The 27,526-nt window shown below is 65.0% G+C and overlaps 1 protein-coding gene across 3 annotated transcripts in view; it reads left to right on the top strand.

Moving 5' to 3' along the window:
* The window catches only part of CHD5 (chromodomain helicase DNA binding protein 5), a 50,338-nt gene that overhangs the window by 10,328 nt on the left and 12,484 nt on the right, over positions 1 to 27,526 (top strand). For all 3 annotated transcript variants that reach the window (XM_070403959.1, XM_070403960.1, XM_070403958.1), the window contains exons 3-28: positions 5,137 to 5,316; positions 7,112 to 7,230; positions 7,651 to 7,889; positions 9,274 to 9,398; positions 11,125 to 11,248; positions 11,873 to 12,039; positions 12,193 to 12,405; positions 13,582 to 13,788; positions 13,925 to 14,136; positions 14,778 to 14,909; positions 14,991 to 15,099; positions 16,072 to 16,263; positions 16,352 to 16,552; positions 18,111 to 18,248; positions 18,323 to 18,444; positions 19,260 to 19,433; positions 19,834 to 19,975; positions 21,081 to 21,212; positions 21,806 to 21,923; positions 22,977 to 23,101; positions 24,403 to 24,634; positions 24,857 to 24,967; positions 25,266 to 25,438; positions 26,068 to 26,242; positions 26,689 to 26,781; positions 26,979 to 27,067. In XM_070403959.1, coding sequence (XP_070260060.1) covers positions 5,137 to 5,316; positions 7,112 to 7,230; positions 7,651 to 7,889; positions 9,274 to 9,398; positions 11,125 to 11,248; positions 11,873 to 12,039; positions 12,193 to 12,405; positions 13,582 to 13,788; positions 13,925 to 14,136; positions 14,778 to 14,909; positions 14,991 to 15,099; positions 16,072 to 16,263; positions 16,352 to 16,552; positions 18,111 to 18,248; positions 18,323 to 18,444; positions 19,260 to 19,433; positions 19,834 to 19,975; positions 21,081 to 21,212; positions 21,806 to 21,923; positions 22,977 to 23,101; positions 24,403 to 24,634; positions 24,857 to 24,967; positions 25,266 to 25,438; positions 26,068 to 26,242; positions 26,689 to 26,781; positions 26,979 to 27,067 — 4,044 coding nt within the window. The remainder of the gene's footprint in view (positions 1 to 5,136; positions 5,317 to 7,111; positions 7,231 to 7,650; positions 7,890 to 9,273; positions 9,399 to 11,124; positions 11,249 to 11,872; positions 12,040 to 12,192; positions 12,406 to 13,581; positions 13,789 to 13,924; positions 14,137 to 14,777; positions 14,910 to 14,990; positions 15,100 to 16,071; positions 16,264 to 16,351; positions 16,553 to 18,110; positions 18,249 to 18,322; positions 18,445 to 19,259; positions 19,434 to 19,833; positions 19,976 to 21,080; positions 21,213 to 21,805; positions 21,924 to 22,976; positions 23,102 to 24,402; positions 24,635 to 24,856; positions 24,968 to 25,265; positions 25,439 to 26,067; positions 26,243 to 26,688; positions 26,782 to 26,978; positions 27,068 to 27,526) is intronic.

Raw genomic sequence — 27,526 nt, 5'->3', positions numbered from 1 at the left:
TTCAGTCCGTCTCTGCTGGGCCTCTGCTATATCCATCTCTTGCTATCTCCTGTCTCCCTTGCTGTCTTCTCTCTACTTTCCACCCCTCCCCCATTTCCCTCCCCTCCCCCTTCCTGTCCCTTTCTTCTGCTCTCTCCTCCTCTTTCCTTCCCTCCCTCTCTCCTCCTCTCTCCCTCAGTCCCTCCCTCTCTTCTCCTCTCCCTCCCTCCCTCTCTCCTCCTCTCTCCCTCCATCCCTCTCTCCTCCTCTCTCCCTCAGTCCCTCCCTCTCTCCTCCTCTCTCCCTCCCTCTCTCCCTCCTCCTCTCTCCCTCCATCCCTCTCTCCTCCTCTCTCCACTGAGATGCAGCTCAGGTTCTCAGAAGGGGTGCAGCAGGGGGGCTGGAGGTCTGCAGATGACCGGGCAGTGCCCGACAGGCCCCCACAGCGACCCCTGGGCCGATGCTGCCCCCTCCCCTGCATTCCTGAGCACCTGGCTTGACCAGCTGGCCCCTCGTAGGGGGTCTGGAGCATGCTGTGTTCAGAGGACAGGATCCCCGTGGCCATGTGCCCCCCTCCCCACCCCCCCTCCCCCCTCCCACCCACCCACAGACCTGGGTCCTCAGGGCATGGGGAAGGGAATTGCAACCTTTGCTCCCCTCCACCTCCAACCAGGTGGCCCCATGACCGGCAGGCGGTGGTGGCAGGAGGGGTGGTGGGTGGGGGCGGCAGTCTTGTTTTCCTGTGAGTGGGGGGGAGGAGGCGGGCAGCCAGTCCGGGACTCTGATTTACATAAAGGAACCGGACTGGGGCCAGGGCCTGAGCACATGGAGATGAAGCTCCTTGTCAGACCCAGCGCAGGAGGGAGAGATGATTTCCACCTGTACTGCGGCGTTGCCATAGCAACCAATTATTCAGCGCTAAATTATAACTGTTTATAACAGTCGTGAATGGGAAGGCTCATATCTGATTCTTTTTCCCTCTCGATCTTGAAGGACCCTGAATTGAGAATGACCAACTCTCCGGTCCTTCCTTTTGGGTTTAAACGCCTCGTTTTTCGGGGTGTGCTGTGTGCTGAGCACTGGGCAGGGAGGGAAGGGAGAGGGAGGAGACGGGAGGCCTGGATCCAGAAACATCTGCAGAGCTGGGAGGAGGAAGGGACTGCTCACTCGGGGTCCCCAGGCCTGCTCTGGGGGGCACGCCCTGTCCGCTGTGGGCCTGGGCTCAGGGCAGAGACCCCTCCTGCCCGCCCCCCGCTGCTGGCACCCACACCCTGGGCGCGGTGGCCAAGGCAGCTTTGCAGATGGATTCTGTGGGGGCGCCTAGTCCACTGAGGTTCTACGCCAAGCGCACTCCCATCGTCACGCCCACGGCTGCCACAGCCAAAGGGTAGCCTCAAGGTCAAAGCCCCTGCTGACGCTGACTTTGAGAGCCTGTGGCTCAGGCTGAGGTTGTCAGGGCTTCAGTGCTCTGCGCTGCTGCTTCTCCCCTGACCTTGCTTGACCTGCAGCTCCGCCTTCGTCAGTTTCAAGATTCAGAGCCCATTCGGGTTCTCCATCCTCCCTTCCCCTCTGGCCAACAGAGTGGCCTCAGAGCGCTGACCCCTGCTAGCCTGGGAACCGGCATGTCGATGCAGCACCTGACCTCAGCTTCCTCACGGTGGATGGGATACCACCGGGTGGCGAGGGGAGCAAAGACGCCATCCTCCCTTCCCCGGCTGAGGCACCCCCCTCCAGGTCCCGCCGATGGGACGCTGCCCTCCCCCTCCCCCTTCTCTGCCAGGACAGGGGTTGGGAAGAGAAAGGAGGCTCAGCTCTAGGAGTGTCCACACCGCTGGGCGCAGCGATGTGTGTGGCAAACCAGGCTCCAAGGCCCTCTCCTGCCCCTCACCCTCCACCAGCCGGGGGTGGGCCCGGGAGGTGCAGCTTCGTTAGTCGAGGGAGCAGGCAGGGCACAGAGAGGGCGAGGGCACAGGCAGGGGTGCGGGCGACGCAGAGGGAGCTGTCTTCCCCTCCCTGAGATGAGGTCCTGCCAGAGCCCCAGCTCCTTCCCCAGGGGGTCTGCCCTCCTCTCCCAGGGAGCCCTAGGGTAGACGCTGGGCCAGCCCTCCTGGCAGTGCCTGGCTTGGGGCCTTCTGCCAGGCCTGCTGCCCTTCCCCCTCCCTTCCTCTCCCATCCATCCCTTCTGCCCTCCCTCCCTCCCTCCCTCCCTCTCCCTCTCCCTCTGGGCTCTGCATTCGGAGCTGTGCTGGCCACTCCTTGCCTCTCCTGCGCTTGGGCTATGGCAGTGCCTGCTTCCCACCGATGCTCAGGGCCACGCCCCTCAGGTGTGGCCACCGCAGCCCCTGTCGGCACCACACCTCGTGTACGGTAGTTGTTGTCATCCTGATTTGCAGAAACCAGTACCCGAGGCTGGGGAGTCCTCCAGTATGCCACCCCCTCCCCAATTATTGCCTTACAATGAGTGGTCCTCCAGTGAGCCATCCTGGCTGCATCTTTGGCTTCCAAGCAGAGTGGGGGTTGTCGTTGGGACACTGCCATTTCAGAATGTTCCAGGCCTTCTCTCACATGGCGTCTTTGCTCCCCTCGCCACCTGGTGGCATCCCATCCACCGTGAGGAAGCTGAGGTCAGGTGCTGCAGTGACAGGCCGGTTCCCAGGCTAGCAGGGGTCAGCGCTCTGAGGCCATTCTGTTGTATGGCCTCCCCAGGGAGCCCCAGGACCCACCACGAGTCCTCCCGTTCCATCCCTGGTCTGTATTGTGGGGTCTGTCCCCTGGCAGCCGAGGGCCAGCCTCAGCCCCAACCTCTGCGGGCCCACAGCCGCTGTCCGTGGTGCTGAAGTGTGTGGCATCCTCCTCCCGCCCTTACCTTTGCTGGGCGAGGGCTGGGGTAGAGCCTGTCTCTCAGGTCTCTCCAAGGGTGAGCTCTCTAAGCTGGCCGAGCGCTGCACCCTAGGGATAAATGGGTGCCCCTGTCTGATCCCCCCACCTCCCCAGAGGACTGAGGCCCAGCTGGCAATTGTGGCCACCAGGCCTGGGCGGCTGTCCTGCCAGGCGGGCTCCAGTGCAGGACCTGCACTGGACCTGCACTGTCCCAGGGCCCAGCGTGGCCAGGCAGTATTCCGGAAGCACCAGGACACGGGAGAGGCGTGGAGGTCACCAGCCCGCACACTGACTCTGTTCTGAACGGGCACTGAAGGTTTGGGAGCGGGAGCAGGGAGCAGGGAGACTGAGCTGAGCGCCCAGGAGAGCGGGAAGTGTGGGAGCCTGTGGGCGGCCCCTTTCCCAGCCGAATCTCAGGGAGAGCTCCCTCCTGGGAAAAGACTCTCAACTCCTTACAGTGTGGCCCAAATGGGCAGAGACCGCGCTGGGGGCCTCCCAGGATTCCCCAGATGACCCCACTCTCCTTGGCACCCTCCTCTCCTCCCTTCTCTTCCCCCTCCCTCCTCCCGCCCCTCCCTCCTCCCTCTCTCCCCCTTCCCTCCTCACCTTCTCTTAGGCCTCTCTCCCCATCTCATTTCCCGCCTGGTTCTTCTCTGTCCCTCCCACGCCTCTTGCTCACCCTGACCACAGTAAACAGCCAGCAGGAGGGTGTCAGGTCCGAGCTGGTCCCAGAGCAGCAGCCCAGCCTCTCTCCTTGCAGGCCCGGCCGGGAGGGGCTGGGAGGGCTTTGCCGTCCACTTGCATCTGCCTGGGAAGGCTGAGAGTGAGCAGCTCGCTCAGAGGGCAGTGCCTTCCTGGGGGGGGGGGGGGGGGAGGGGTGCTCTGGCTGTAAACACCGCATCTCCATAGAAATGGGCCATTTTAGGCCTGAGAGGGGGAAACTAAATCAAAGAAGCCAAGCTAAGAGCTGCCTCAATTACCTTGTCTCATATTGGACGCAGTGGCCAGGGAGCAGGTGTGGGTGCGGGAAGCTGGGCTCCTGCACAGCAGCTTCTGGGGCCACAGGAGGCAAAGCATGTGTTCAACGTCAGTCACGGCTGCACCCGCCACACGCAGATCCACGGGCTGCACCCGCCACATGCTGTTCCACGGGCTGAACCCGCCACACGCAGGTCCACGGGCTGCACCCGCCACACGCAGGTCCACGGGCTGCACCCGCCACACGCTGTTCCACGGGCTGCACCCGCCACACACAGTTCTACGGCTGCACTCACCACCGCTGTTCCACGGGCTGCACCCACCACCGCTGTTCCACAGGCTGCACCCACCACCGCTGTTCCACGGGCTGTACCCACCACCGCTGTTCCACGGGCTGCACTCATCACACGCAGTTCCACGGGCTGCACCCGCCACACGCAGTTCCACGGCTACATCTGCCACACGCAGTTCCACGGCTACATCTGCCACACGCAGTTCCACGGGCTGCACCCGCCACACGCAGGTCCACGGGCTGCACCCGCCACATGCTGTTCCACGGGCTGAACCCGCCACACGCTGTTCCACGGGCTGCACCCGCCACACACAGTTCTACGGCTGCACTCACCACCGCTGTTCCACGGGCTGCACCCACCACCGCTGTTCCACGGGCTGCACCCACCACCGCTGTTCCACGGGCTGCACTCATCACACGCAGTTCCACGGGCTGCACTCACCACACGCAGTTCCACGGGCTGCACCCGCCACACGCAGTTCCACGGGCTGCACCCGCCACACGCAGTTCCACGGCTACATCTGCCACACGCAGTTCCACGGCTACATCTGCCACACGCAGTTCCACGGGCTGCACCCGCCACCGCAGGTCCACGGGCTCCTGCGGCTTTCCTGCTGCACTTTGCTCTTTGGCTCCCACATCAGCCTCTGCTTTGAGTTCTTGGGTCCCGGCACCGTCACACAAGACTCGTTAAAATCCCAAAGTCCTTAGACGCCCGTTCTGATTGGAGCTGAGCCCAAGCCTCAGCCCAGGCGGCCGGCAGAGCCGGCCCAGTGGGGAAGCCTGACCCGGCGCATCCTCCATGGCTCCACCCCAGGGTGAGAGCCTGACTGCCAGCTCGGCAGCCCCTCCGGCTGGGCTCCGGGCTGAGCTGTGAGCAGCAGATGCCGAGCGATCCAGAAAGCGGGGCTGACTGTGCCAGGAGGCTGCTCTCGGGGCGGGCCTGCCGCCCAGGCTCCAGGCCTCCTCTGGGCCCCCGTGGCCTCACGGTCCCCCTTGCCTTGCAGGGGAGCCAGGATGAGCTGTCGGATAATGAAGAGGACCTGGAAGAGAAGTCGGAGAGTGAGGGGAGCGACTACTCCCCTAACAAAAAGAAGAAGAAGAAACTCAAGGACAAGAAGGAGAAAAAAGCCAAACGAAAAAGGAAGGGTGACGATGAGGATGCCAACGACGAGGGATGCCTAAAGGTAACCCCTGAGGCCGGCGGGCGGACCCCGGCTTCCGCAGGCAGGCCCGCTCAGAGGGCGGGAGGAGCCTCCTGCTCTCACCTCTGGGCCTCCCTGCCGGGGAGCCCCCGGGGGGGAGGGGGGGGTCTGGCTGACGGGTCTGTGTGCGCATGTGCACAAATGTGGAGGTTGGATTCCTGCCTGTGAGGAATGCTGCAGCCACAGGTCAGACACACATTTGAAGTAACGACCGGTGAGGTTTAGGGGTCGGAAGGCCATTCAGCCTCCAGGTCTTGTAGTGATCCTGCCTGATGCAGCGCGGAGCGCTCTCTGGAGAGAGGGATGGTTTGAGCTCAAGTGTCCTGTCAGGAGCCTCTTGCTTGGAGCAGTTTGGGAAAATAAATCCGCAAATAGAGTCTTTGCCAGCAAGAAGCGGCTGGACAGCTCCGCTTAGAGTAGAAGGGGAACTTGTTAGGGAGCCCAGGTCTGGGATCCTGCCCCGGGCCCTGCAGGACTGAGCCAGTCCCGGAGCTGGAGGAGGGGCCTAGAGCCCCCCTGGGCCAAGCTCTGAGAAGTGTGGGAGCCTCCGAGGCCACATCCTGGGGTTCCTCCGGCGGGGAGGGGCTGAGCGTGAGGCCAGAGGACCTCAAGTCACCCAGAACCCCCAGGACCACCAGGACCAGGCTCCCGGGCTCCGTTTGGGCTTAAAGAGAAGTGCTCTGTAAATATTAGTGCAGTGGCTGCTGGGTGAGGCGGAAATGGTGTCTGTCATTGCCTGACGTCAGGAAGCCCGGCCCCCAGGGAACGGCACGCGTGGGCAGGTGGGCGGGTGTGCGGGGAGTCGTCTGTGACAGATAATAGCTGAGGGGCTGACGGCTGCAGACGGGGAACTCATGGGAGCAACTCGGGTTATCCTGTAACAGAGTCGTTGGCTCGCTCTGTGTCCTGGTGGGAACCAAGGGCTGTGTGCCTCCAGGAAGGGCTGAGTGGGTGGGTGGGGTGGGGTGGGGTGGGGTGGGGGGTCAGGTTGGGCATGGGAGGGGGTTCCACTGTGAAGTGTCACAGAGAACAGGGGGCCGGAAGCTCTGGGCACAGAGGAGAATGGAAGCAGTGACAGCTCAGGGCTTCTTGGCCACTGGCTGGTTGGGGAGGCCGAGGGTGGCCTGACTGCCTTGGCACCTGGGGTGGCAGTCCCATGAGCTTGCTGTGTGCCCTTGGGAGGCCACACCCCTGCCTGGGCCTCAGTGCCACCTGGAAAGTGAGCAGTACCAGAGGGTCCCTCTGGAGCTGTCCTGGCACGCCACCCCCCCCCCCCCCCCCGGCCCGGGCACACCTTGCTGGCTCTGGAACCGGCAGCAGCCTGTCCTTTTGTGGGGTCCATGCATGACTGTAGGGGGGCATCCTGGGGTGGCCTCATTTCTCCCAACGTGCCTTAGGCAGCCCCAAGCCGGCTGCCTCCCCAGGCCATCTGCCTCCCCACACCCATCCTCAGGCCCAGACGCCCGCATAGATTTCTCCAGAGAGTGGGCCCCATCACTCCTGCCCTGGGCACACACACGGTCTCACCCCAAGCCCCACGTCAACCCCCAGGCACTTCGCCCTGCACCCCCTCATGAACTGCTGTCTGAACCGGACCCGATCCAGGGCTTGGGGCTAGAAGTTCTAGGGTGTTCAGTGCTGACCGAGAACTGCTCCTGTTGGTGCGGGCACGGCCCTCCCCTCCCGCCTGCCCCAGGCCTCCTGGGTGGGGCCCTGGGATGGGGGTGCGGGTTAGAAGGACCGGCCTCTGATTCCATCTCCGGCCCCGTGTCCGCAGGAGCCCAAGTCCTCGGGGCAGCTCATGGCCGAGTGGGGCCTGGACGACGTGGACTATCTGTTCTCGGAGGCCGACTACCACACGCTGACCAACTACAAGGCCTTCAGCCAGTTCCTCAGGTGTGGTGGGGGGGGGGGGAGGGTGTGTGGCAGGGGGGGCGGGGGCGGCAGTCACGGTGGCAGAGCCCGGCTCCTGGGGGGTGGCTGTCAGGCCGACACTGACCTGGGCAGAGCTGGCGGGCCCCTTCCATTTTGGCAGGTGGCCCTGCCTCCGTCGCTTGCCCTGCACCTGGGGTGGGGGCCCCCGTCAGTCCCAGCCGCAGGCCTCGCGGGTTCTAGAAACCCAATTCACGAGGAGATTGCCAATCGCATAAACAGGGACGCGAGCATTTTGGGGAGCACTGCTGCCTCAAGCTTTGTCTTCTTCCTGCCCCGCTTTCTGCCCCGTTTCCCAACCGGGAGCCTGGGGCTGGGGCTGCCTGTCCCAGGTGTGGGATGTGGGGGCCCTGCCCTCACCTTCCTGCCTCCGCCCTCACACAGGCCTCTCATTGCCAAGAAGAACCCAAAGATCCCCATGTCCAAAATGATGACCGTCCTGGGCGCCAAGTGGCGGGAGTTCAGTGCCAACAACCCCTTCAAGGGCAGCTCGGCGGCGGCGGCCGCGGCGGCCGTGGCTGCGGCCGTGGAGACGGTCACCATCGCCCCTCCACTGGCCGTCAGCCCCCAGCAGGCGCCCCAGCCTGTGCCCATCCGCAAGGCCAAGACCAAAGAGGGCAAGGGTAAGGCTGCGGGGGGTGGGCACCCAGCCTGTCTGTCAAGGACACACATGGCCCTTCTCGGCTGTACTGCAGGGGCACTGGCGCTCCCTTAGGGGCTGGGGAGAAGCGGGAGGCAGTGCTCAAAGCTTGGGGAGTTTTGCCCTGGCCCTTCCGACTTGGGCGTCAGGAAGGGCTGGGGAGGCCCAGGCTGCTGAGAGTCAGGGGGTCTCACGCGTGAGGCGGTGCCATTCCCAGGGAGAAGGGGCCAAGGTGAGCCCGTGACCCTCTTGCCCGAGCACCGGTGTGGTCAGGGCCAGCTTCCGGGGAACCCTGGCAGGAGGTCCAGATACAAGTTGGCCTCAGTGGGGTGTCCGGTGGGGTTAGCAGGGACGGCAGAGGCTCTCTGCGACTTGCCTTCCCCAGGGGCCTGCCTGGCTGGGGGTGTCTGGCCCGTGGCAGGTGGACGTGCTGATCTCCCAGGGCTCCCAGCGGTGGGGGTCACGGCAGCTCAGCCTGTGGGTGCCCTGACTGGGCTCTGAGGGGGGACTCGGGGGGCTTTGCCTTCTGGTACGATGTGCCCCATGGCCAGGTCCCTGCAGGGCCCGGTGGGCAGTGACATGGGTCCGAGCCGGCTCCTGCTTGCCCCTTGCTGGCCTCTGGCCTGCACACGGCCCGCTTCCTCATTTCCTCTCGGGCCCCCGCGCTGAGCTATCGATTCCCTGGGCCGTGTATTCAGAGCCTGAGAAATTGAAATAGATTTTCCACGGCGGCGCTGAGGTTGCGCCAGGCCCCCAGCCCCATCTCCCTGCACGTGATGCGGCGGGAGGTCGCTGTGCCCCGACCCATCTCCCCTGGTCAGCCCCGGGAGAGGGACGCTCGGGTCCTCACTCCCCAGGCGGCTGATGGCTCTGTGGCCAACCCCACAAAACCGCCTCCACGCTGCTGGCCCCCAGGGGGGATGGCAGAGGTCAGGGTGGTCTTGAGGTGCCAGCGTCGCCCAGGCGTGGGGATAACCGAGGCTGGCAGCTTCCTGCCCCAGAACAGCCCTCCAGGCCCAGGGGTGGCCCAGAGGTGGGGGCCTCAGGGGTCCTGCTGGCCGTGGCTCCACTGGGGACAGCTCCTTTCTGCAGGGAGGGGACAGGACAGGGCTCTTCCTGAGATGGCGGGGTTTCTGCTGTCCGAGAAGAGGGGCGTCTTGGTTCCCGGGGCAGAGCCTGGGCCGGGTTATTCTCTGCCTCCCCCCCCCCCCCCCCCCCCCCCCGCCATGCTGTGCAACTGCAGGCAGGGCATGACCTCTCTGAGCCCCAGGCTGCTCACGTGGAAAGGCCCACAACAAACACGACCCTCCCCTGTCGCGTCGCTGTGAGGGCGGAGTGAACCGCGCTTCCTCCTCGTGACTCCGCAGGGCCTGGCGTGCGGAAGAAGGTCAAAGGCTCCAAGGACGCCAAGAGGAAGGGCAAGGGCAAGAAGGCGGCGGGGCTCAAGTTCCGCTTCGGAGGGCTGGGCGGCAAGAGGAAAAAAGGCTCCTCGGTGAGCGTGGCCGTGTGTGAGGGTGTGAGCGAGCATGCGTGTATGAGGGTGTGAGTGTGTGTGTGAGCGAACGTGTGTGAGCGTGTGTGTGAATGAGCATGCGTGTATGAGGGTGTGTGTGAGGGTGTGAGCGAGCATGTGTGTGAGCGTGTGTGTGAGGGTGTGAACGAGCCTGCGTGTGAGCATGTGTGTGAGCGTGTGTGTGAGGGTGTGAGCGAGCGTGTGTGTGAGCGCGAGTGAGCATGTGTGTGAGCACGTGTGTGATGTGTGAGAGTGAGCATGAGCGTGTGTGTGACCGTGTGAGAGTGAGTGTGTGTGTGTGTGTGTGAGAGAGAACACGTGTGTGTGATTCTGAGAGAGTGTGAGCAAGCATGTATTTGAGGATGTGAGTGACCATGCGTGTGTGAGCGTGTGTGTGCGAGTGAGCATGCATGTGTGTGTGTGAGCACGTGTGTGTGACCGTGTGAGAGAGTGTGAGCAAGCATGCGTGTGTGAGGGTGTGTGAGAGACCCGGTGGACGGGAAGGTGTCCGTGTGGGTGAGACAGCAAGCCCATGTGCACTCGGGTGTCTGTGGTGTGTGCATGTGAGCAGCCCTGAGGTGCGTTGGCGTGTGCGTGCCAAGGTTGGGTGCTGTGGAGAGCAGGGCTGGGCGGTGGGCTCATTTTCCCGAAGCAGCCTGGGGGCAGGTCCTCCTCTCTCCCACTCCCCTCCCCTTCTACCCACAGGCCTGCTGGGCCTCAGTTCCCAACCTGCTGGTCAGGGGCTCAGACTAGCTCCTTCCCCAGGCCTGCAGCTTGGACTGGGTGTGGGGCCCACCCGCTGAACTGGGCTCAGTCCTGGCTCTCGCTGCCCTGGGCTGCCACCCCATCTGGGCAGCAGGGGTGAGGGTCAGCTGGCCCCTGAGAGTCCTGGTGGGGCCTGGTGCCCAGGTCTGTGAGGCTGGGCCCCAGGAAGGTGGCCTGGAGGCAGGGCCAGGCTGGCTCCTGTGTCCTTCCCAGGCCAGCTCTGCACCAGGTCAGCCTGACCCCGAGGGAACCCACCGGGAGCACTTGGTCACATCTCTGCCCTCCCTTCACCCCCCTCCTGCACGGGCACTTGTTTCCCTCGCCTCGCCCCAGCCCTGCGGAGGCGCAGACATGGAAGGCATTGCTCTGTCCCTGGGCAGAGGCAGCGGACAGGGCTTGGGTTGAGCTGCTCTGGAGGGAGCGTGAGCGGCAGGCGTGGCCTCGCGTGGAGCTGGGCAGCCGCTCGGCTCAGCAGATACTGGTGAGCACGTGCTGACGTGCTGGTCTCTGCTGAGCCGCGTGGCCCTGCTCCAGAGGCTCCATCTGGAAGGGGTTTGGGCCTCACACTGGGAGACGGCCAGCGACAGGCAGATGGCACGGGCAGACCTGGCACCCAGGCAGTGCAACAGGTTCCGTTAAGGGGAGGCCTGGGGGAGGTGTCCTAGAGGGACCTGTAGGAGCTGGCAAGGCGGAGGGCATGGCCTGGGGAAGGCACTGAGCTCTCTGCGGGCTCAGAGCACGGCTTCGGGGCCGGGTAGGGCATTGGGCTGGGCCCCTGGGTTTCCAGCTGGAGGCAGAGACTAGATGAACCACAGAGAGCCCTGTGCCCCCAGAGCCGCCACAGTGCCCTGCCCCACGCCCCTCTGCCCAGGCCAGGGAGGCCCTCGGGATGAGCCCCCAGGGCAGGTTCTGGGCTCACAGGGTCCTCCCGGCCCTGTAGAGCGAGGAGGATGAGCGGGAGGAGTCGGACTTCGACAGCGCCAGCATCCACAGCGCCTCCGTGCGCTCCGAGTGCTCCGCAGCCCTGGGGAAGAAGAGCAAGAGGAGGCGCAAGAAGAGGAGGAGTAAGCCTTTCCGTCGGCGGGGTCCCTGGCTGCCTGTGGATGTGGGGGTGCAGAGGTCCCTCGGGGAAGCTGGGGAGGTGTCCTCATGCCCAGCCTCCTCTGGCCTCAGCTAGGAAGTTCCCCTGTGCTCCCTCAGCCACCCTGGGGCCCACGGTCAGGAGAGGGGGCCTGTCCCAGTGAGGCAGGGCAGGGGGTAGGAGGGCCAGGGCATTTGCACTAGCAGAGAGGGCACTGGAGAAGTGCCCATCCATCAGCCATCACCCACCATTCAGTCATCCACTCCTCTACCACCTGTCCCCTCACCCCTTCCCCTGCCTGTCCCACCTGTCATCCCTCCTTCCCTCCCTCCCTCCCTTCTATCCATTTTTATTTCAGTTTTTCTTCCCTCCCTCCCTCCCTCCTCCCACCCTTCCTTCCTTTCCCTCTATCCACCTTCTCTCCATCTCTTTACCCCTTTATTTCCTCAACCATCACCCCCAACATTCATTCACCCTGTCTGTCCACCCACCACCCATTCCTCCAACATCTGTTAAGTACCTATGTGCTGGGGCGGCCTCAGGGGGAGACTGGTGGGGCCTTGGGAAGGGGGACGCAGCCCGCATGGCCGCCTCTGCCCCTTCCCAGTCGACGATGGTGACGGCTACGAGACAGACCACCAGGACTACTGCGAGGTGTGCCAGCAGGGCGGGGAGATCATCCTGTGCGACACCTGCCCGCGGGCCTACCACCTGGTCTGCCTGGACCCCGAGCTGGAGAAGGCCCCCGAGGGCAAGTGGAGCTGTCCGCACTGTGTAAGCAGCCCCGCGGGTCGGTCCGTGCCTGGCGCCCAGACCCTGCGTGGTCATCGGGGGACAGAACGTGGGGGTGCCGAGTGGGAGGGGGGGTCCCACGCAGGTGGAGGGTGTCTGGGCCCAGGGCGCCTCCACCTGCACTTGTCCCTCCAGGAGAAGGAGGGCATCCAGTGGGAGCCGAAGGACGACGACGACGAGGAGGAGGGCGGCGAGGAGGAGGACGACCACATGGAGTTCTGCCGAGTGTGCAAGGACGGCGGCGAGCTGCTCTGCTGCGACGCCTGCCCCTCCTCCTACCACCTGCACTGCCTCAACCCGCCGCTGCCCGAGATCCCAAACGGTGAATGGCTCTGCCCGCGCTGTACTGTGAGTGTTAACGCCCGCCCCGCGCGAACGCCCCGCCCCGCCGGCCAGGCCCCGCCCACCGCGCCCGGCCTTGCCTTCGCCCGCAAGACCCTGCGCTTAGAGGCCTGCGCAGGCCACGCCCCATAAAAGCCACGCCCACACCGGACTAAGCCACGCCCCCAGCAGTACCACTCCACCCGCTGAGGCCCCACCCACGACGTTCCAAGCCCCACCCACCAAGGCCCCGCCTTTCTAGCCCCGCCCCCAAGGCCTCTAGGTTAAGCCCGAGCCCCGCCCACCGCGCGGAGTCCTGCCCCCCGCCCCGCCCCGCCCAGAGCCGCTCAGTGCCCTTCAGACTCAGCTGCAGTTTTCGCACCGGAGCCTGCAAACAGCCGTTATGAAAAGAGACAGGTGGTGGTGATAATCCCGGCCTCCCACCGCAGCCAATGTACAGTGGGGCCTTGACTTACGAGTTTAATTCGCTCCGAGACCGAGCTCGTTAAGGAGCTCGTTAACTCAAAAATTACTCTATCAACTCAATGCAAAAAATCAGCGGAGAGACAGCTGGTATCTCAAAAAACTCGTTAGTCGGGACACTCGTAAGTCAAGGCCCCACTGTAGGGGGCGTCCCTTTAAGGCTCACGGCGTTTCCAAGTGCGGGGCCTTTTGTTTCAACCAGTGAGCCACGCCAGCCGGGCTCATCCCCGTTTTTAGATGAGCAAACGGGGCTCAGGGAGGTGGAGTGACCTGCCTAAGGCCACACGGCCACCGAACTGTCCACTCAGACGCACCCGGGGCCTGGCTCCTGTCCCAGAGCTGGGGGTGTGAAAGGGTAGGAGGCCCCTGGGGCTGGCGCCTCAGTTTCTGCGGACACTCCCCACCGGTGCCCCCCAGTCACCAAATGCCCCCCTGCTCTGAGCTGTCCCCTGGGCCTCCCCTGGGTCCTGGGCGGTGCTGTGGCCAGCCCTCCTGTGTGCACCTGGGCTCCTGTTTGTCTGTGTGTGGGATGCATGCAGACCCGCATTGCCTGTCTGTGCACAGCACACGTGGGCCCCTGAGGACAGGTCCGTGCTGTGGGGTCACGGGGGTGCTTTCTGACTCGGGGAGCAGTGTAGCTCCCCTGACTGCTGTCACAGGAGCCTCCGGGCGGGGCCCTGCAGCTAAACCCTGATCTGGATGACCTTCCTCTCTCCACAGTGTCCGCCACTGAAGGGCAAAGTTCAGCGGATCCTACACTGGAGGTGGACGGAGCCCCCCACCCCCTTCATGGGGGGGCTGTCAGGGCCCGACATGGAGCCCAGCGTCCCCCCACCCAAGCCTCTGGAGGGCCTCCCGGAGAGGGAATTCTTTGTCAAGTGGGCCGGGCTCTCCTACTGGCACTGCTCCTGGGTGAAGGAGCTGCAGGTGAGCCACCTGGACAGGTGGGTAAGGCTCAGCTTCCTGTGCTGGGGAGGGCGACGCTGAGGGCTGGGGCGCTGGGCCAGGGGGACAAGGGGACCACAGCCCATCTCCCTGGTAACCTCTGCCCCTCGGGGAGCAGCTGGAGCTGTACCACACGGTGATGTACCGCAACTACCAAAGAAAGAACGACATGGACGAGCCCCCGCCCTTCGACTACGGCTCTGGCGACGAGGACGGCAAGAGCGAGAAGAGGAAGAGCAAGGACCCGCTCCACGCCAAGATGGAGGAGCGCTTCTACCGCTACGGCATCAAGCCCGAGTGGATGATGATCCACCGCATCCTGAACCACAGGTGCGCGTGGGCGGGGTGCGGGCGGGCCTCGCGGAGGCGGGCGCCCCTGGGGGGCCATGCCGCCTATCGGCTCTGAAGACTGAGCACAGGGCCCAGATGTGTGCAGGGGGCGGCGGCGGGAGGAAGAGGCCGCGGCTCCGCCGTCGGGGATCTGACTGGCCAGCGGGGGGGTTGTCACATGCACGCGGGCACACGTCACACTTGCTGTGGGAGAACAGTTCCCAAGTCAGACATACAAAGGGGCAACGTGACCCGGAAGGAGCAGCCGGTGACAGGGGCACCCAGCCCAGCTGGGCTCCTGCTGCTGGCTTGGTCCGCAGGCCCCTGTGTCCTGGGGTCTCCAGAAGAGGGCGCTGCACCTGCAGGAATCGCGTCCTGTGGGCACCGCTCTAGGTCTTCCACTTTAAGTTAGAAAAGAAACGCCTCTGGTCAGTGGGGAGAAGGGTCGCACTCAGAGCCTCAGGTTTCTGTGTCCAGACCCGTGACCGCCGCGATTCTCGCTGCTGGCGGCCTCTCTGCCCCTCCCTCCCCCCTCCCTCCCCCCTCCCTCCCTCTCACTGGCCTGGTGGCTGGGGAAGGGGCGTCCTGGGCCACGGCCGCTGCAGTGCCCCGCCCTCCACCGTCCGCCCACTGTGTCGCAGCTTCGACAAGAAGGGGGACGTGCACTACCTGATCAAGTGGAAGGACCTGTCCTACGACCAGTGCACCTGGGAGATCGATGACATCGACATCCCCTGCTACGACAGCTTGAAGCAAGCCTACTGGGGCCACAGGTGGGCCGCGGCCGGGCCCCGCCCCGGGCTCCCGCTCCTGCGGCCTGAGCTTGGCTCACCGGCACCCCGCCCTCTTCCCAGGGAGCTGATGCTGGGGGAGGACGCCCGGCTGCCCAAAAGGCTGGTCAAGAAGGGCAAGAAGCTGAAGGACGACAAGCAGGAGAGGCCGCCGGACACGCCCATCGTGGATGTGAGCGGGGACGGCAGCCGGGGGGTCGCCCGGGCCTCGCCCACGCAGTAGGGGAATGCCACGGCCTGTGGTTCAGACCACTCACGCCAGGCATCCCCCGGGGAGAGCTCACACCCTGTGTTCTAGGGCCCCACCTCACGCAGAGGGGCAGCTGTGGGGGGACTGGGGCCTTGGCTTCCTGTGCAAGTTGCAATGTGGGTTCCCTGTGCACGAACTGGGGGCCAGTGGCTCCACTTAGCTCATGGGCTTCCATTACTTTAGATAGGCTAATTGCAAGCGTTTAAATAAAAAAGCACGTCTAACTTCAGGGGCGTCACAGCCAATTACACACCAGCCTCACCTGTTCACGGGGAGAACCCCCTTTCCCCGGGGGATTGTGCTCACCAGGAAGGGGCGGCGGTCTTGTGTTCATTTGGCAAACCTCTCTGGGGTGTCTGCCAGCACCTGGCCCTGGGGGGACAGGGCCCTGACCTGTTTCAAGAACTGCCCACCCCCCACGGGCCACTGGCGTGTACACCTGGGACTGGGGTGCCAGGGAAGGTGACGGGGTCTGGCACATCAGGAGGACCCCATGGGGAGGAGGCCTTGAACTGCAGGGTAAAGGAAGCCGGGAGGGTGGAGTCTGGATCCTGGAGGGTCTGGGCGTGCATCAAGCAGGACTGAACGCCCACCGTGCCCCAGGCCCCGTATGGGGCGGGGAGGACGCAGTATTGGGCAGGACAATGTAGTGGCCACACCGGTGCTCAGTGTCAGATGACCTAACAATGGGGAAACTGAACCGAGGGGAGGTAGGGGCGGCCACGGTGGGACACAGGTGGGAGTGAGAGAGGGCTCCCGGAGGAGGAGGCGTTTCGGCTGAGACCTGAGGGCGGACGGAGTTAGCAGCAGTGAGAGGAGTGGGAACTGTGTGCCAATGGGAGGGGGGCTCTGGTGGCCCAGGATGCAGGGTGTCTGACCCTCTGCCTCCCGCAGCCCACGGTCAAGTTCGACAAGCAGCCGTGGTACATCGACTCGACGGGGGGCACGCTGCACCCATACCAGCTGGAGGGCCTCAACTGGCTGCGCTTCTCCTGGGCCCAGGGCACCGACACCATCCTGGCCGATGAGATGGGTCTGGGCAAGACGGTGCAGACCATCGTCTTCCTCTACTCCCTGTACAAGGAGGTGGGGCCGCGGGGGCCGTGGGTGGGAGGGGGTGGGGGGAGGCGGCGCCCGCTGTGGGCCGGCAGCCTCACCGCGCTCGTCTCTGCAGGGCCACTCCAAGGGCCCGTACCTGGTCAGTGCGCCCCTGTCCACCATCATCAACTGGGAACGCGAATTTGAGATGTGGGCCCCCGACTTCTATGTGGTCACCTACACGGGGGACAAGGAGAGCCGCTCCGTCATCCGGGAGAACGAGTTCTGCTTTGAGGACAACGCCATTCGGAGTGGGAAGAAGGTGTTCCGCATGAAGGTGAGCGCCCCTCGTCTCTGGGAGGCCGCTGTCTGCCTTGAGGCCACGAGGGCTCTGCGGTCCGTCGGGGTCCCTCCACTCAGGGTCTCCGCACGTGGAGGCTTCTCTCGAGGCAGAGTTACCCCTGTACCGTGTCCTGGGGGGTGGGGGGTCACAGAGCAGAAACTCGGTCTCCCCAGTGTGTCAGCTGGACACACCCTTCCCGCTGGGAGACCCTCTTGGGCGGACCCTCCCTGCCTCATCCAGCTTCGGGGCTGCAGGCGGTCTCTGGCCGCAGATGCCTCACTGAAGTCGCTGCCCTGACTCTCACACGCTGTCCCCTTTGCGTCTGTGTCTCATAAAGGCACATTCATTGGATTTAGGGCCCAACCTACTCCTCTTTTTTACTTTTTTCAGGCGGCGACTAATTCTTTTTTTAAAATGTCTTTATTGCTTTTTAAAGAGAGGAAGGGAGAGGAATAGAGAGGTAGAAAAACTGATGGGAAACATTGTCGATTGGTTGCTTCCTGCTCACCCGCTACTGGGGATGGAGCCCGCAACCCGGGCATGTACCTTGAGTGGGAACTGAACTGTGACCTCCTGGTTCATAGGTTGATGCTCAATCACTGACCAACACTGGTCGGGTTGTGGGCTTGACCTCATCTTAACTAATTACACCTGCAAAGGCCCTAGCTCCAAAAAAAAGGGCCCCATTCTGAGGTTCTGAGTGAATTTTGCGGTGACACAGCTCACCCCTGTGTGACCTCTGGCAAGTCACCTTGCCTGGGCGTCGTCTCGTGAACTGGAGGTGACAGTAGAGGGTGGCGGAGGGCGGGCGAGTGAGCAAGCACTGGGCAGGGGTCACCAGGTCTGGGCCAGCAGCTCTGGGGCGGGGCCTGAGCTGCATTTCTGACTGGGTCCCAGGTGATGCAGACGCTGTGGTCCCCGGACCACACTTTGAGAAGCGCCCCGGACAGCGCCTGGCCCTCGGCAGGTCATGCTCACAGGAGCTGCAGTGCCGGGGGGTATGGGGGGTGTGGGGGGGGGGTGGGGGGGTGGGGCGTGCTGGGCAGGGAAGGGAGCAGGGGGCTGAGACCTGTCTGGGGCTCTAGGACCTCGCGTGAGCTTGGGCTCCATCGTCCCACTGGCCTTGTCTTAGGAAACAGATTCAGCAATAAAGTTATTAAGAATTTTAAATCGGCAGCTGCACTGCACTGAGCCCCAAGTGCCGGGTCCCGCTCACTGTCCTGGCTCTGCCGTTTGTTGGCCGCGGGGAACGCTGTCCATCCTGGGACCCCAGAGCTGCAAATGGGACGGTGACAACGCAGCTGAATGGCGTGTGGGGACGAGACGAGGCCAGCGAGGACCAGGCCCCCCACGCAGCCGGTTCTGAAGGGTGATCGAGCTGGTTCCTTTCTCAGCACCAGGTCTCGGTGCGGTTGGTGCTCTGGGCCTCGGCCTGGTGGCCGGTGTCTTCCGCTCAGTCCTGGGGCCCCCCTGGGAGCTCCGGCTCCCCCTCCTCACCTCTGTCTCTGGAGACCTTGTTTCGTTTGCGCCCAAATGCTGCTCTTCCCTCCAGAAAGAAGTGCAGATCAAGTTCCACGTCCTGCTCACCTCCTACGAGCTCATCACCATCGACCAGGCCATCCTGGGCTCCATCGAGTGGGCCTGCCTCGTGGTGGACGAGGCCCACCGGCTCAAGAACAACCAGTCCAAGGTAGCGGCGCCGACCTCCCCCCGAGCCACGCTGGCCAGGCGGCTGCCGTGCCCCTGACCCCCCTCTCCCCTCAGTTCTTCAGGGTCCTGAACAGCTACAAGATTGACTACAAGCTGCTGCTGACGGGGACCCCCCTTCAGAACAACCTGGAGGAACTGTTCCACCTGCTCAACTTCCTGACTCCAGAGCGGTTCAAGTGAGCGGGGCGGGCGGGGCAGCAGGTGGGCGGGGCGGGGCAGCAGGTGGGCGGGGCGGGGCAGCAGGTGGGCGGGGCGGGGCAGCAGGTGGGCGGGGCGGGGCAGCAGGTGGGCGGGGCATCAGGCGGGCGGGGCAGCGGGTGGGCGGGGCAGCAGGTGGGCGGGGCAGCGGGAAGAAGTGTCCATGTCCTGCTCCAGGCCACTCACTGGGCTGGGGTCTCATCACTAAATGGGAGCGTTAGCCGTGCCCACCTCAGATGACCTGCGTGGAGGGGCCACTGGCTGGGCACTTGGGAAAAATCCTGTTTTTCCTCGAATCTTCCCCAGATGGCCCCCGAGTCCTCTAGGGGTCCTGTCCCTGCCCCCACACCCCAGGCTCATTGCTTTCCCTCCACAAAGACCGGAAGTGACCACACGGGTGACAGAGAGGGGAGGGAGGAGGCCGGGGTGGTGATGGAGAGGAGGAGGAAGGCTGAGTACCAGTCAGTGGAACCTCCTTCCCCGCCTCCTTGTCTTCACCTGGCCCCCATTTTCTTGCCCAGACTCGGGGTTCAGGGTGGAGGAGGGTATCCTATGTGGTGAGAGCTGTGATGTGCGGGTGACACAGGCATAGACGGACACTGAAAGGACCTTTGGGCAGGGCCAGGGCTGCCCGGCCCACCTGGCCCGCCAGCCAGCCGGCCTCCCTGTGACCGTCTGGCAGGTGGCAGGGCCTGGCTGGCCCACTCCCTCCCCCATCCTGACTCCCTCTGCAGAGGGGCTTTGGCCTGCTCTGGTCCCTGCTTCTGGCTCTCATCCCAGCTCTTTGTTGCAGCAACCTGGAGGGCTTCCTGGAGGAGTTTGCAGACATCTCCAAAGAAGACCAGATCAAGAAGCTGCACGACCTGCTGGGGCCGCACATGCTGAGGCGGCTCAAGGCTGACGTGTTCAAGAACATGCCGGCCAAGACCGAGCTGATCGTCCGCGTGGAGCTGAGTCAGATGCAGAAGTGAGTGGGGGCTCGGCCTGCGGGGGGCCTGCCTTGGAGCCCCCGCCCCGTTTCCTGGGCCCCACTGGCCTTCCTGGGCCGCTTCCCGGGCCGCTTCCCGGGCCGCTTCCCGGGTGGCTGGGAGGGCTCTTCAGCTTCCCGAGGCCTGGACTCACCCCCACACTCTTCCATCTGAGGCTGCTTCTCCGATTTCAGCGACCAGGGTCCGGGGCTGCCTGAGTCCTGTGTCCCCAGCAGCTTGCTGGGTGACTCTAGGCCTGTGGCTTTACCTCTCGGGGCTCCCCTTGCCTCTGTAAGTGGGTGCTGGGCCCCCGGTCCCCGGCCCCCCGCAGAGAGCCCTCTGGGAGGCTGGCGTGGCCGGTGTCAGCCCGCCTCTCCTCCGTGCTGTGCTCTGCTGCAGGAAGTACTACAAGTTCATCCTCACGCGGAACTTCGAGGCGCTGAACTCCAAGGGGGGCGGGAACCAGGTGTCGCTGCTCAACATCATGATGGACCTGAAGAAATGTTGCAACCATCCCTACCTCTTCCCTGTGGCCGCCGTGGTAGGTGCCCGTGGCTGCCGTGGTAGGTGCCAGTGGCCGCCGTGGTAGTTGCCTGTGGCTGCTGTGGGAGGAGCCCAGGGCCGCATGGTAGGTGCCTGTGGCTGCCATGGTAGGTGCCCGTGGCTGCTGTGGTAGGTGCCTGTGGCTGCTGTGGGAGGAGTCCGTGGCTGCTGTGGTACGTGTCCATGGCTGCCGTGGTGCTTCTTGACCTTGAGGACCTGGAGATGATGCGGGTCTTCATTGTGCCAGAAGTTTCTGAAAAGCTGCCTCCGTCTGCTGCTCGGGCAGGCCCTCTCCTTCCCTGGGCCCCTCCTGTGACCCATAAAGCCGTGGGGAGCATTGGGTCCCCCCGAGGTGCCCCAGGCCATGGTTCTGAGGGCTGACCTGGATGCACTCAGTCACCAAGGGCGTCGGGAAGGTCGGGGAGGGGCCCCTGTTGACTCTGATGTGCAACCCTGCGGGGCAGACTGGACCCTGGCTCCAGCCCTGTGGTCTCAGCACACTTGCTGGTCCTCCAGGAGCCTCAGCTTTTCCGCTATAAAATGGGATAATAGCAGCATCTACCTGAAGGTGAGGACAAGACGAGACGGTGCCCATAAAGTGCCCTCACGGAGAGCCTGGCACGTCCGTTCTCAGAAGCATTAGCCTTTGTCACCCCTGGTGCTGCCATTCTGTTTGACTTTAAACCCTCACTGGTCACCCCCGCCCCCAAGGAAGAGGCCAGCGCAGAGCTGGGGTGGCAGGCCATGCTGTGGGTGACCCCAGGCTGCTCTCATCACTCTGGCCTGGCAGAGGCCTTCTGACCGACGTTCCGCCCGCTGGGGCTCAGGGCTGGCCTTGCTGGCATCCGCCCTACAGTGACCCCGGTGCCCAGGCCACTCCTGCAGGTCCTGGAGGAGTGTCAACAGCAGGGAGATGGAGGGCGGGCCAGCAGGTCTGAGCCCTCCTGGGCCATGGTGCCGGGCACAAGTGACCCAGGCGCACTGCTCCTGCTGAGCCCGGCCTGACCCAGGCTTGGGCTCAGCGCTCAGCCCATTGCCAGGCCCTTTGGTGCAGAGCCAGAGGGGAGGGGGCGCCCCAGGCCCACCTTCCGCTGTGTCCGCAGGAGGCCCCCGTCTTGCCCAATGGCTCCTATGACGGCAGCTCCCTGGTCAAGTCCTCGGGGAAGCTCATGCTGCTGCAGAAGATGCTCCGGAAGCTGCGGGACGAAGGGCACCGCGTGCTCATCTTCTCCCAGGTGAGCGCCCAGGTGTCTGCCTGGCTCCCCGCACCCCCCTGCCATCCCCCCCCCCCCCCCGAGGGCACGACCTGCTGGCAGCCCATCAGGGTCAGGGTCAGGGGCGCTGCTGCTCCCGTGTGGCTGCGTGCCCGGTGGCTCCTCTGGGCCCTGCATGCCGCGGCCAGGGAGAGCCGGCTGGGGCCCAGCTCAAGGCGCGGGGCACCCTGGCGGTCAGAACTGCCTGCCCCTCCTGGCGAGCTCCTGAAGCAGGCGGCCTGCCTTCCTGTCCAGGCTGGTGCCACAGCCCTGGCCCTCATCCCTGCGGCCTGGCTTCTCAGGAACACGGGGCCCTGGGGGGTGGGGGTTCGGGCGGCGCCGCTCCAGGCCCTCTCTCCAGCTCCATCCTGAAGTTACACCGGTGGAGGCACCGTGGGTGGTGAGGCAGGGCTACCCAGCCTCGGGCTTGTGCGTCTCTGCACTCAGGGCTCCTTCGTCCCTCCTGGCACCTGTCATCCTAGGCATGGGGGGGGATAGGGGGGCCCTGTCCTCAGACAATCAGGATCCTTGTGGGAACCAGCGGTAGAGGTTTGCCCCAAACCTGTTCCCCGCAGATGACCAAGATGCTGGACCTCCTGGAGGACTTCCTGGAGTACGAGGGCTACAAGTACGAGCGCATCGACGGCGGCATCACCGGGGGCCTCCGGCAGGAGGCGATCGACAGATTCAACGGTACCCACCCCACCCAGGGCTCCTGATGGGGACCGGAAGCAGACCCTTCCTTACCCGAGTCCTCACAGCTGCCCCTTAGTTTCATGCTAAAAGGAATTCATCCCATGGACCCTCCGGGGGGCCTGCCAGGTGTTGGGGTGCCCGGTAGGGAACAGGAGGAAGGCAGAGGGGTGGGAAGTAGCACCTTTGTGACGAGTGGAGCTGGTGCCCAGGGGCTGGTCGGCCCTGCGGGCTCTAACCTCGCACTAGGTCGCCCGCCAGCGACAAGCCGTGCAGGGCAGGCCGAGCGCGCTGCCTCTGGGCTGCTGCCCAGGGGATTGGGGCGGCCACGTGCCCACACCCGCCTGCCCTGCTCCTGGCCTGGGGAGGAGAGGTGAGGGCGGGAGGCGGGAGTGAGCTGGGAGTGAAGGGGCTGTGGAGTGGGCAGTGCCAACTGAACCAGGGCGCCCAGTGGCCGGTCTGCAGCAGGTCGCCGCGGCCTCCGTTTCCCCGGGCCCGTGGCCCTTTCCCGGCATCCACGCTCACAACAGGGCTGGGGCCCCGCTGCCTGAGCACCCCAAGCAGCCACGCCTGTGCCCATCATGTCAGACGGGGGGCGAACACAGAACATGGAGACGTGGCCACGCGTGGTGGGGGTGGCTGAGGCATCGGGCAGTTCGGGGACCTGTTTGCAGCTCTGTGGGTGCCCTGGTCAGTCCTGGGTCACTTAACGAAGGGCCCGGTGGGCCTGAGAGCCTGTGGGGTTGCTGTGGGGCAGCCCAGGCCCCGGGCTGTGACCCTGAGCGGCTCTGGGGCCCTCACAGCATCATGGGCCGGGGAGCCCCGAGGGCACAGGAGCCGAGCTCTCCCGGCCTCGGCCTCATCAGGGGCTCTGCCTGCACTTGCTGGCTGCCTGCTGCTTGGCTTTGCTCGTCTGGGCTTAGAAAGCCGACTCCCTCCTCTTTCTGGCTCCTCCTGTCGGGTCAGGGCTCAGCTCGGGTGGCTCAGGTGGGCTGCTCTGTCCCCACCTTGTCCCCACCCGCACTCACCTGCCCGGCACCCACCTCTCCTCAGCCCCGGGGGCCCAGCAGTTCTGCTTCCTCCTCTCCACCCGGGCGGGCGGCCTGGGCATCAACCTGGCCACAGCGGACACGGTCATCATCTACGACTCGGACTGGAACCCGCACAATGACATCCAGGTCTGTGGCCCTGACGCCCAACCGCTGCCGTCTGTGGGCCCCCTCACCCCTAGTTTTGTGGACCTTCCCCCCCCGCCCCCGCCCCCAGTGTCTCAGGCCCTCCCTTCCTCCCGGGCCGGCCCTGGGGATCTCAGCCCCAAGAGGGGTCTGGAGAGGCGAGTGGAGGCTCTGGCCACCCCTCCAGCTCCTCACTGCACAAAGAAAGAAACAGGCCCAGAGAGGGCAGGGGACGTGTCCAAGGACACACAGCAGTTTGTCATCACCCCAGGACCAAGGCCATGGAGGAGGCAGGATGGGGGAGTCAGTCCTGAGACCCAAAGGGGCCAGGTTGGGATGGGACAGGAGCACAGAGTGGGGGCAAGGCCTGCTGGAGGCGGGGGATGAAGAGAGGGAGAAGGGGCAGTGAAGCAGGTGGGAAAGAATGGGGAGGCTGGGAGGGAGGAGCCCTGGCCACTCCCTGCGGGGCAGGGACACGCACATACACACACACACTCACGCACACACATGCATGCACACACATTGGACACTATGCTCTAGGGCAGTGATGGCGAACCTATGACACGCGTGTCAGAGGTGACATGCGAACTCATTTTTTTGGTTGATTTTTCTTTGTTAAATGGCATTTAAACATATAAAATAAATATCAAAAATATAAGTCTTTGTTTTACTATGGTTGCAAATATCAAAAATTTTCTATATGTGACACGGCACCAGAGTTAAGTTAGGGTTTTTCAAAATGCTGACACGCCGAGCTCAAAAGGTTCGCCATCACTGCTCTAGGGGCACACACAGGCCGGTGTCTCACGCACAGGTGTGTGCACCTATGCAGTCGCCCACGAAGATGCAATCACACTGGGTGCCTGACGCCGGCCGGGTGCACAGAGCCTTGGCTCCGATCCTGCTGGGCAGCTTCCGGCCTCGCTGCCCTCACGGGGTGGCCGTGCGTCTCCGGCAGTCCCCATTGGCTCCCTCCCGGAGAGGGGCAGTCCCCCCCTCCCCTGAGCCCCATCAGAGCCCCTGTGGCTTCTTTGCAGCCAGCACCCTGGCCACGCCGCCCCTCGCACCCACCCCTGCACACCCACACCCGCGCCAGTTCACCTGCACAGGCCCCCAGGCCCCTGCGAGGCTGCATGCGGGAAGTGCGCACAGCGACCCTGGCGCATGCACGTCTCCACGCAAAGCCCCACGGCCCGTCCCACGCAGGGCACGCTCACGAGCACACCTGCATGCCCCCCCCCCCCCGTGGTGCCGGCCGTGGCCCTCGGCGGAGCCCCGGGCGCTGAGCCGCAGGTCACCCCCAGGCCTTCAGCCGCGCCCACCGCATCGGGCAGAACAAGAAGGTGATGATCTACCGCTTCGTGACGCGGGCCTCGGTGGAGGAGCGCATCACGCAGGTGGCCAAGCGCAAGATGATGCTCACCCACCTGGTGGTGCGGCCCGGCCTGGGCTCCAAGTCGGGCTCCATGACCAAGCAGGAGCTGGACGACATCCTCAAGTTCGGCACCGAGGAGCTCTTCAAGGACGACGTGGAGGGTGGGTGTCGGTCCTGGGGGTGCCCAGCCCCAGCCTCTCTCTCCTCTGCCGCCCCTCCTGTCTCCTGGCCAGCGGCAGGGCCAGGGCGGGTCTCTGGGCACTGTCCCCGGCCTGCAGCCCCCCCGCCTCTGCCCCCCGCTCCTGTCTCCTGGCCAGCGGCAGGGCCAGGGCGGGTCTCTGGGCACTGTCCCCGGCCTGCAGCCCCCCCGCCTCTGCCCACAGGCATGATGTCTCAGGGCCAGAGGCCCATCACACCCATCCCCGATGTCCAGTCCTCCAAGGGGGGCGCCCTGGCTGCCAGCGCCAAGAAGAAGCATGGCAGCACCCCGCCAGGTACCCCCCCCTGCCCCAGCCCCTCCTGCGCCTGCAGAAGGCCTTCCCGGCACCAGGCTTCTCGTGGCGTTTGCCGTGTCCCCTGCTCCCCCTCCCCCTTGCATGCCCGTGACTGCCCGTGACTGCCAGTGGCGGGCAGTGGGGCAGTGGGGCCGTGGCAGTGAGAGTTCGCTCTCTGGTCCCCATTTTCGCTGCAGCCCCTGCGGGGACTGGGAAGAACCGTGGTGGGGACTCGAGGGGGCCCCGCGGCTCCTGGGCACCCCGCCTGCGCCCCGACTCTGCACCCTGCCTCTCCCAGGTGACAACAAGGACGTGGAGGACAGCAGCGTGATCCACTATGACGATGCGGCCATCTCCAAGCTGCTGGACCGCAACCAGGACGCCACGGACGACACGGAGCTGCAGAACATGAACGAGTACCTGAGCTCCTTCAAGGTGGCGCAGTACGTGGTGCGCGAGGAGGACGGCGTGGTAGGTCCTGGCCCGGCCCACTCCTGCATGCAGCCCCGGGGCCTGGTGTCCAAGGCCTTCCCAGCCCTGTCCGCTGCCCCGCCCCCCCGCCCCCCTGCCCTCTCCCCCTCAGGGCCAGCATCAGGCCCCCCTGGACCACTCCTTCAGGGCACGCCGGCCACACCTGTCCTCTCCGCAAACCCGTTTCCCCCAAAGGCCAGCTCCTGGGACTCCCCTCAGCCCAGCACCCGCCACGCAGCCGTGGTGCTGCTTGTCCCCCACAGCGTTTCCCTTAGAACCTGGGAGCCCCTGAGGGCAGGCAGGGCTCATTCCACTCTGCACATGGCCTGGGAATCCTTGGGGAGTGAATGGAGGGATGAACGGAAGGATGGTGGTGACTGATGGGGCAGGAAGCTGGGCTGATCAGGGAAGGCTTCCTGGAGGAGGCAGGCTTTTCAATTCATCCTTGAGCCCTAAATGGGAGGTGTAGGGAGGCCTCCTCCCTGGGCCCCCTGGCGGCTGTGTTTGCTGGCTCTGCCCTCCCTGGAGCCCGCCCCCCTCCCCTGTGGCTGTGTCTGCTGGCCCTGCCTCAGCTGTCCGCCCCCCCACCCCGCCTCATCCCCCCCCCCGCCCCCCCCCCCGTATCTCAGGAGGAGGTGGAGCGGGAGATCATCAAGCAGGAGGAGAATGTGGACCCCGACTACTGGGAGAAGCTGCTCCGGCACCACTACGAGCAGCAGCAGGAGGACCTGGCCCGCAACCTGGGCAAGGGCAAGCGCATCCGCAAGCAGGTCAACTACAACGACACGTCCCAGGAGGACCAGGGTGTGTGTCCGGCTCGGAGGGTGCGCGGTGCCTCGGGGCAGAGGGCCTCGGGGCAGGGTTCTGGCAGGTCAGAGAGGGATCCTGTGGCAGGAGCCCCTGGGGCCGGGGAGCAGGAGCTGTGTGCGACCGGCCTGAGTGGGAGGCTGTGGGGAATTGGGGGCCAGTGTGGGCTGCTGGGTGATTGGGGAACAAGATGTGTGGTGACCCAGTGACTTCTCTGCCAGCGGTGTGACCCGGGCAGGCCTCAGCTTCCCCATCTGTAAAATGGGTGGAGAATGGTCTAGCCCTTGGGAAGCAGCGTTGCTGTTGATATTAGGCAGCGAGCTCCCAGGAAGGCGGTTTTCACAGCCACTTACTGGGCTGGGGTTTAGGGCCTCGGCGTGGCCCAGAGGGTAGGGACCCGGGGGGCTGCTGGCACCTCACCCCGTGCCCCCTGCTGCCCCCAGAGTGGCAGGACGAGCTCTCGGACAACCAGTCCGAGTACTCCATCGGCTCCGAGGACGAGGACGAGGACTTTGAGGAAAGGCCAGAAGGGCAGAGTGAGTCTCGCTGCTGCGGCCGGGGCTGGGGCGAGGCTGCGCGGGGAGCCGGCGGCCAGCCTGGGGGGCTCTGGGGCGCGGTGACAGGCTCGAGAGCAGCTTCGGGTCGTCCCGAGGGATCCCCGTTCTGGGCGAGTTGGAGAGGGTGGTGTCCGATTGCTCTGGGCCCGCTGACAGGTGGGGGGGCTGCTCCCCAGGTGGCCGGCGTCAGTCCCGGAGGCAGCTGAAGAGTGACCGGGACAAGCCCCTGCCGCCTCTCCTCGCCCGCGTAGGAGGCAACATTGAGGTGGGGCCCGGCACACCCCCATGTCCAGCTCCCCCCATGCCCAGCTCCCCCCATGCCTAGCTCCCCCCATGCCCAGCTCCCCCCATGTCCAGCTCCCCCCATGCCCAGCTCCCCCCATGTCCAGCTCCCCCCATGCCCAGCTCCCCCCATGTCCAGCTCCCCCCATGCCCAGCTCCTCCCCATGTCCAGCTCCCCCCATGTCCAGCTCCTCCCCATGTCCAGTCCTCCACCCCATGCCTAGCTCCCCCCCATGCCCAGCTCCCCCCATGTCCAGCTCCCCCCCATGCCCAGCTCCCCCCCATGCCCAGCTCCCCCCCATGTCCAGCTCCCCCCATGCCCAGCTCCCCGCCATGTCCAGTCCTCCACCCCATGCCCAGCTCCCCCCCATGCCCAGCTCCCCTTTGCCAGATTTATCTTGTCCCTCTTGGAGCAAAAAGCTCACCCCTGCTGCCCGCCCCC

Source organism: Myotis yumanensis, unplaced genomic scaffold, assembly GCF_028538775.1.
Source record: "Myotis yumanensis isolate MYYU_CA2020_CCGP unplaced genomic scaffold, mMyoYum1.0.hap1 SCAF_2, whole genome shotgun sequence".
Taxonomy (NCBI): domain Eukaryota; kingdom Metazoa; phylum Chordata; class Mammalia; order Chiroptera; family Vespertilionidae; genus Myotis; species Myotis yumanensis.
The sequence above is the reverse complement of the archived record's forward strand: the minus strand, read 5'-3'. Positions and strand labels throughout refer to the sequence as shown.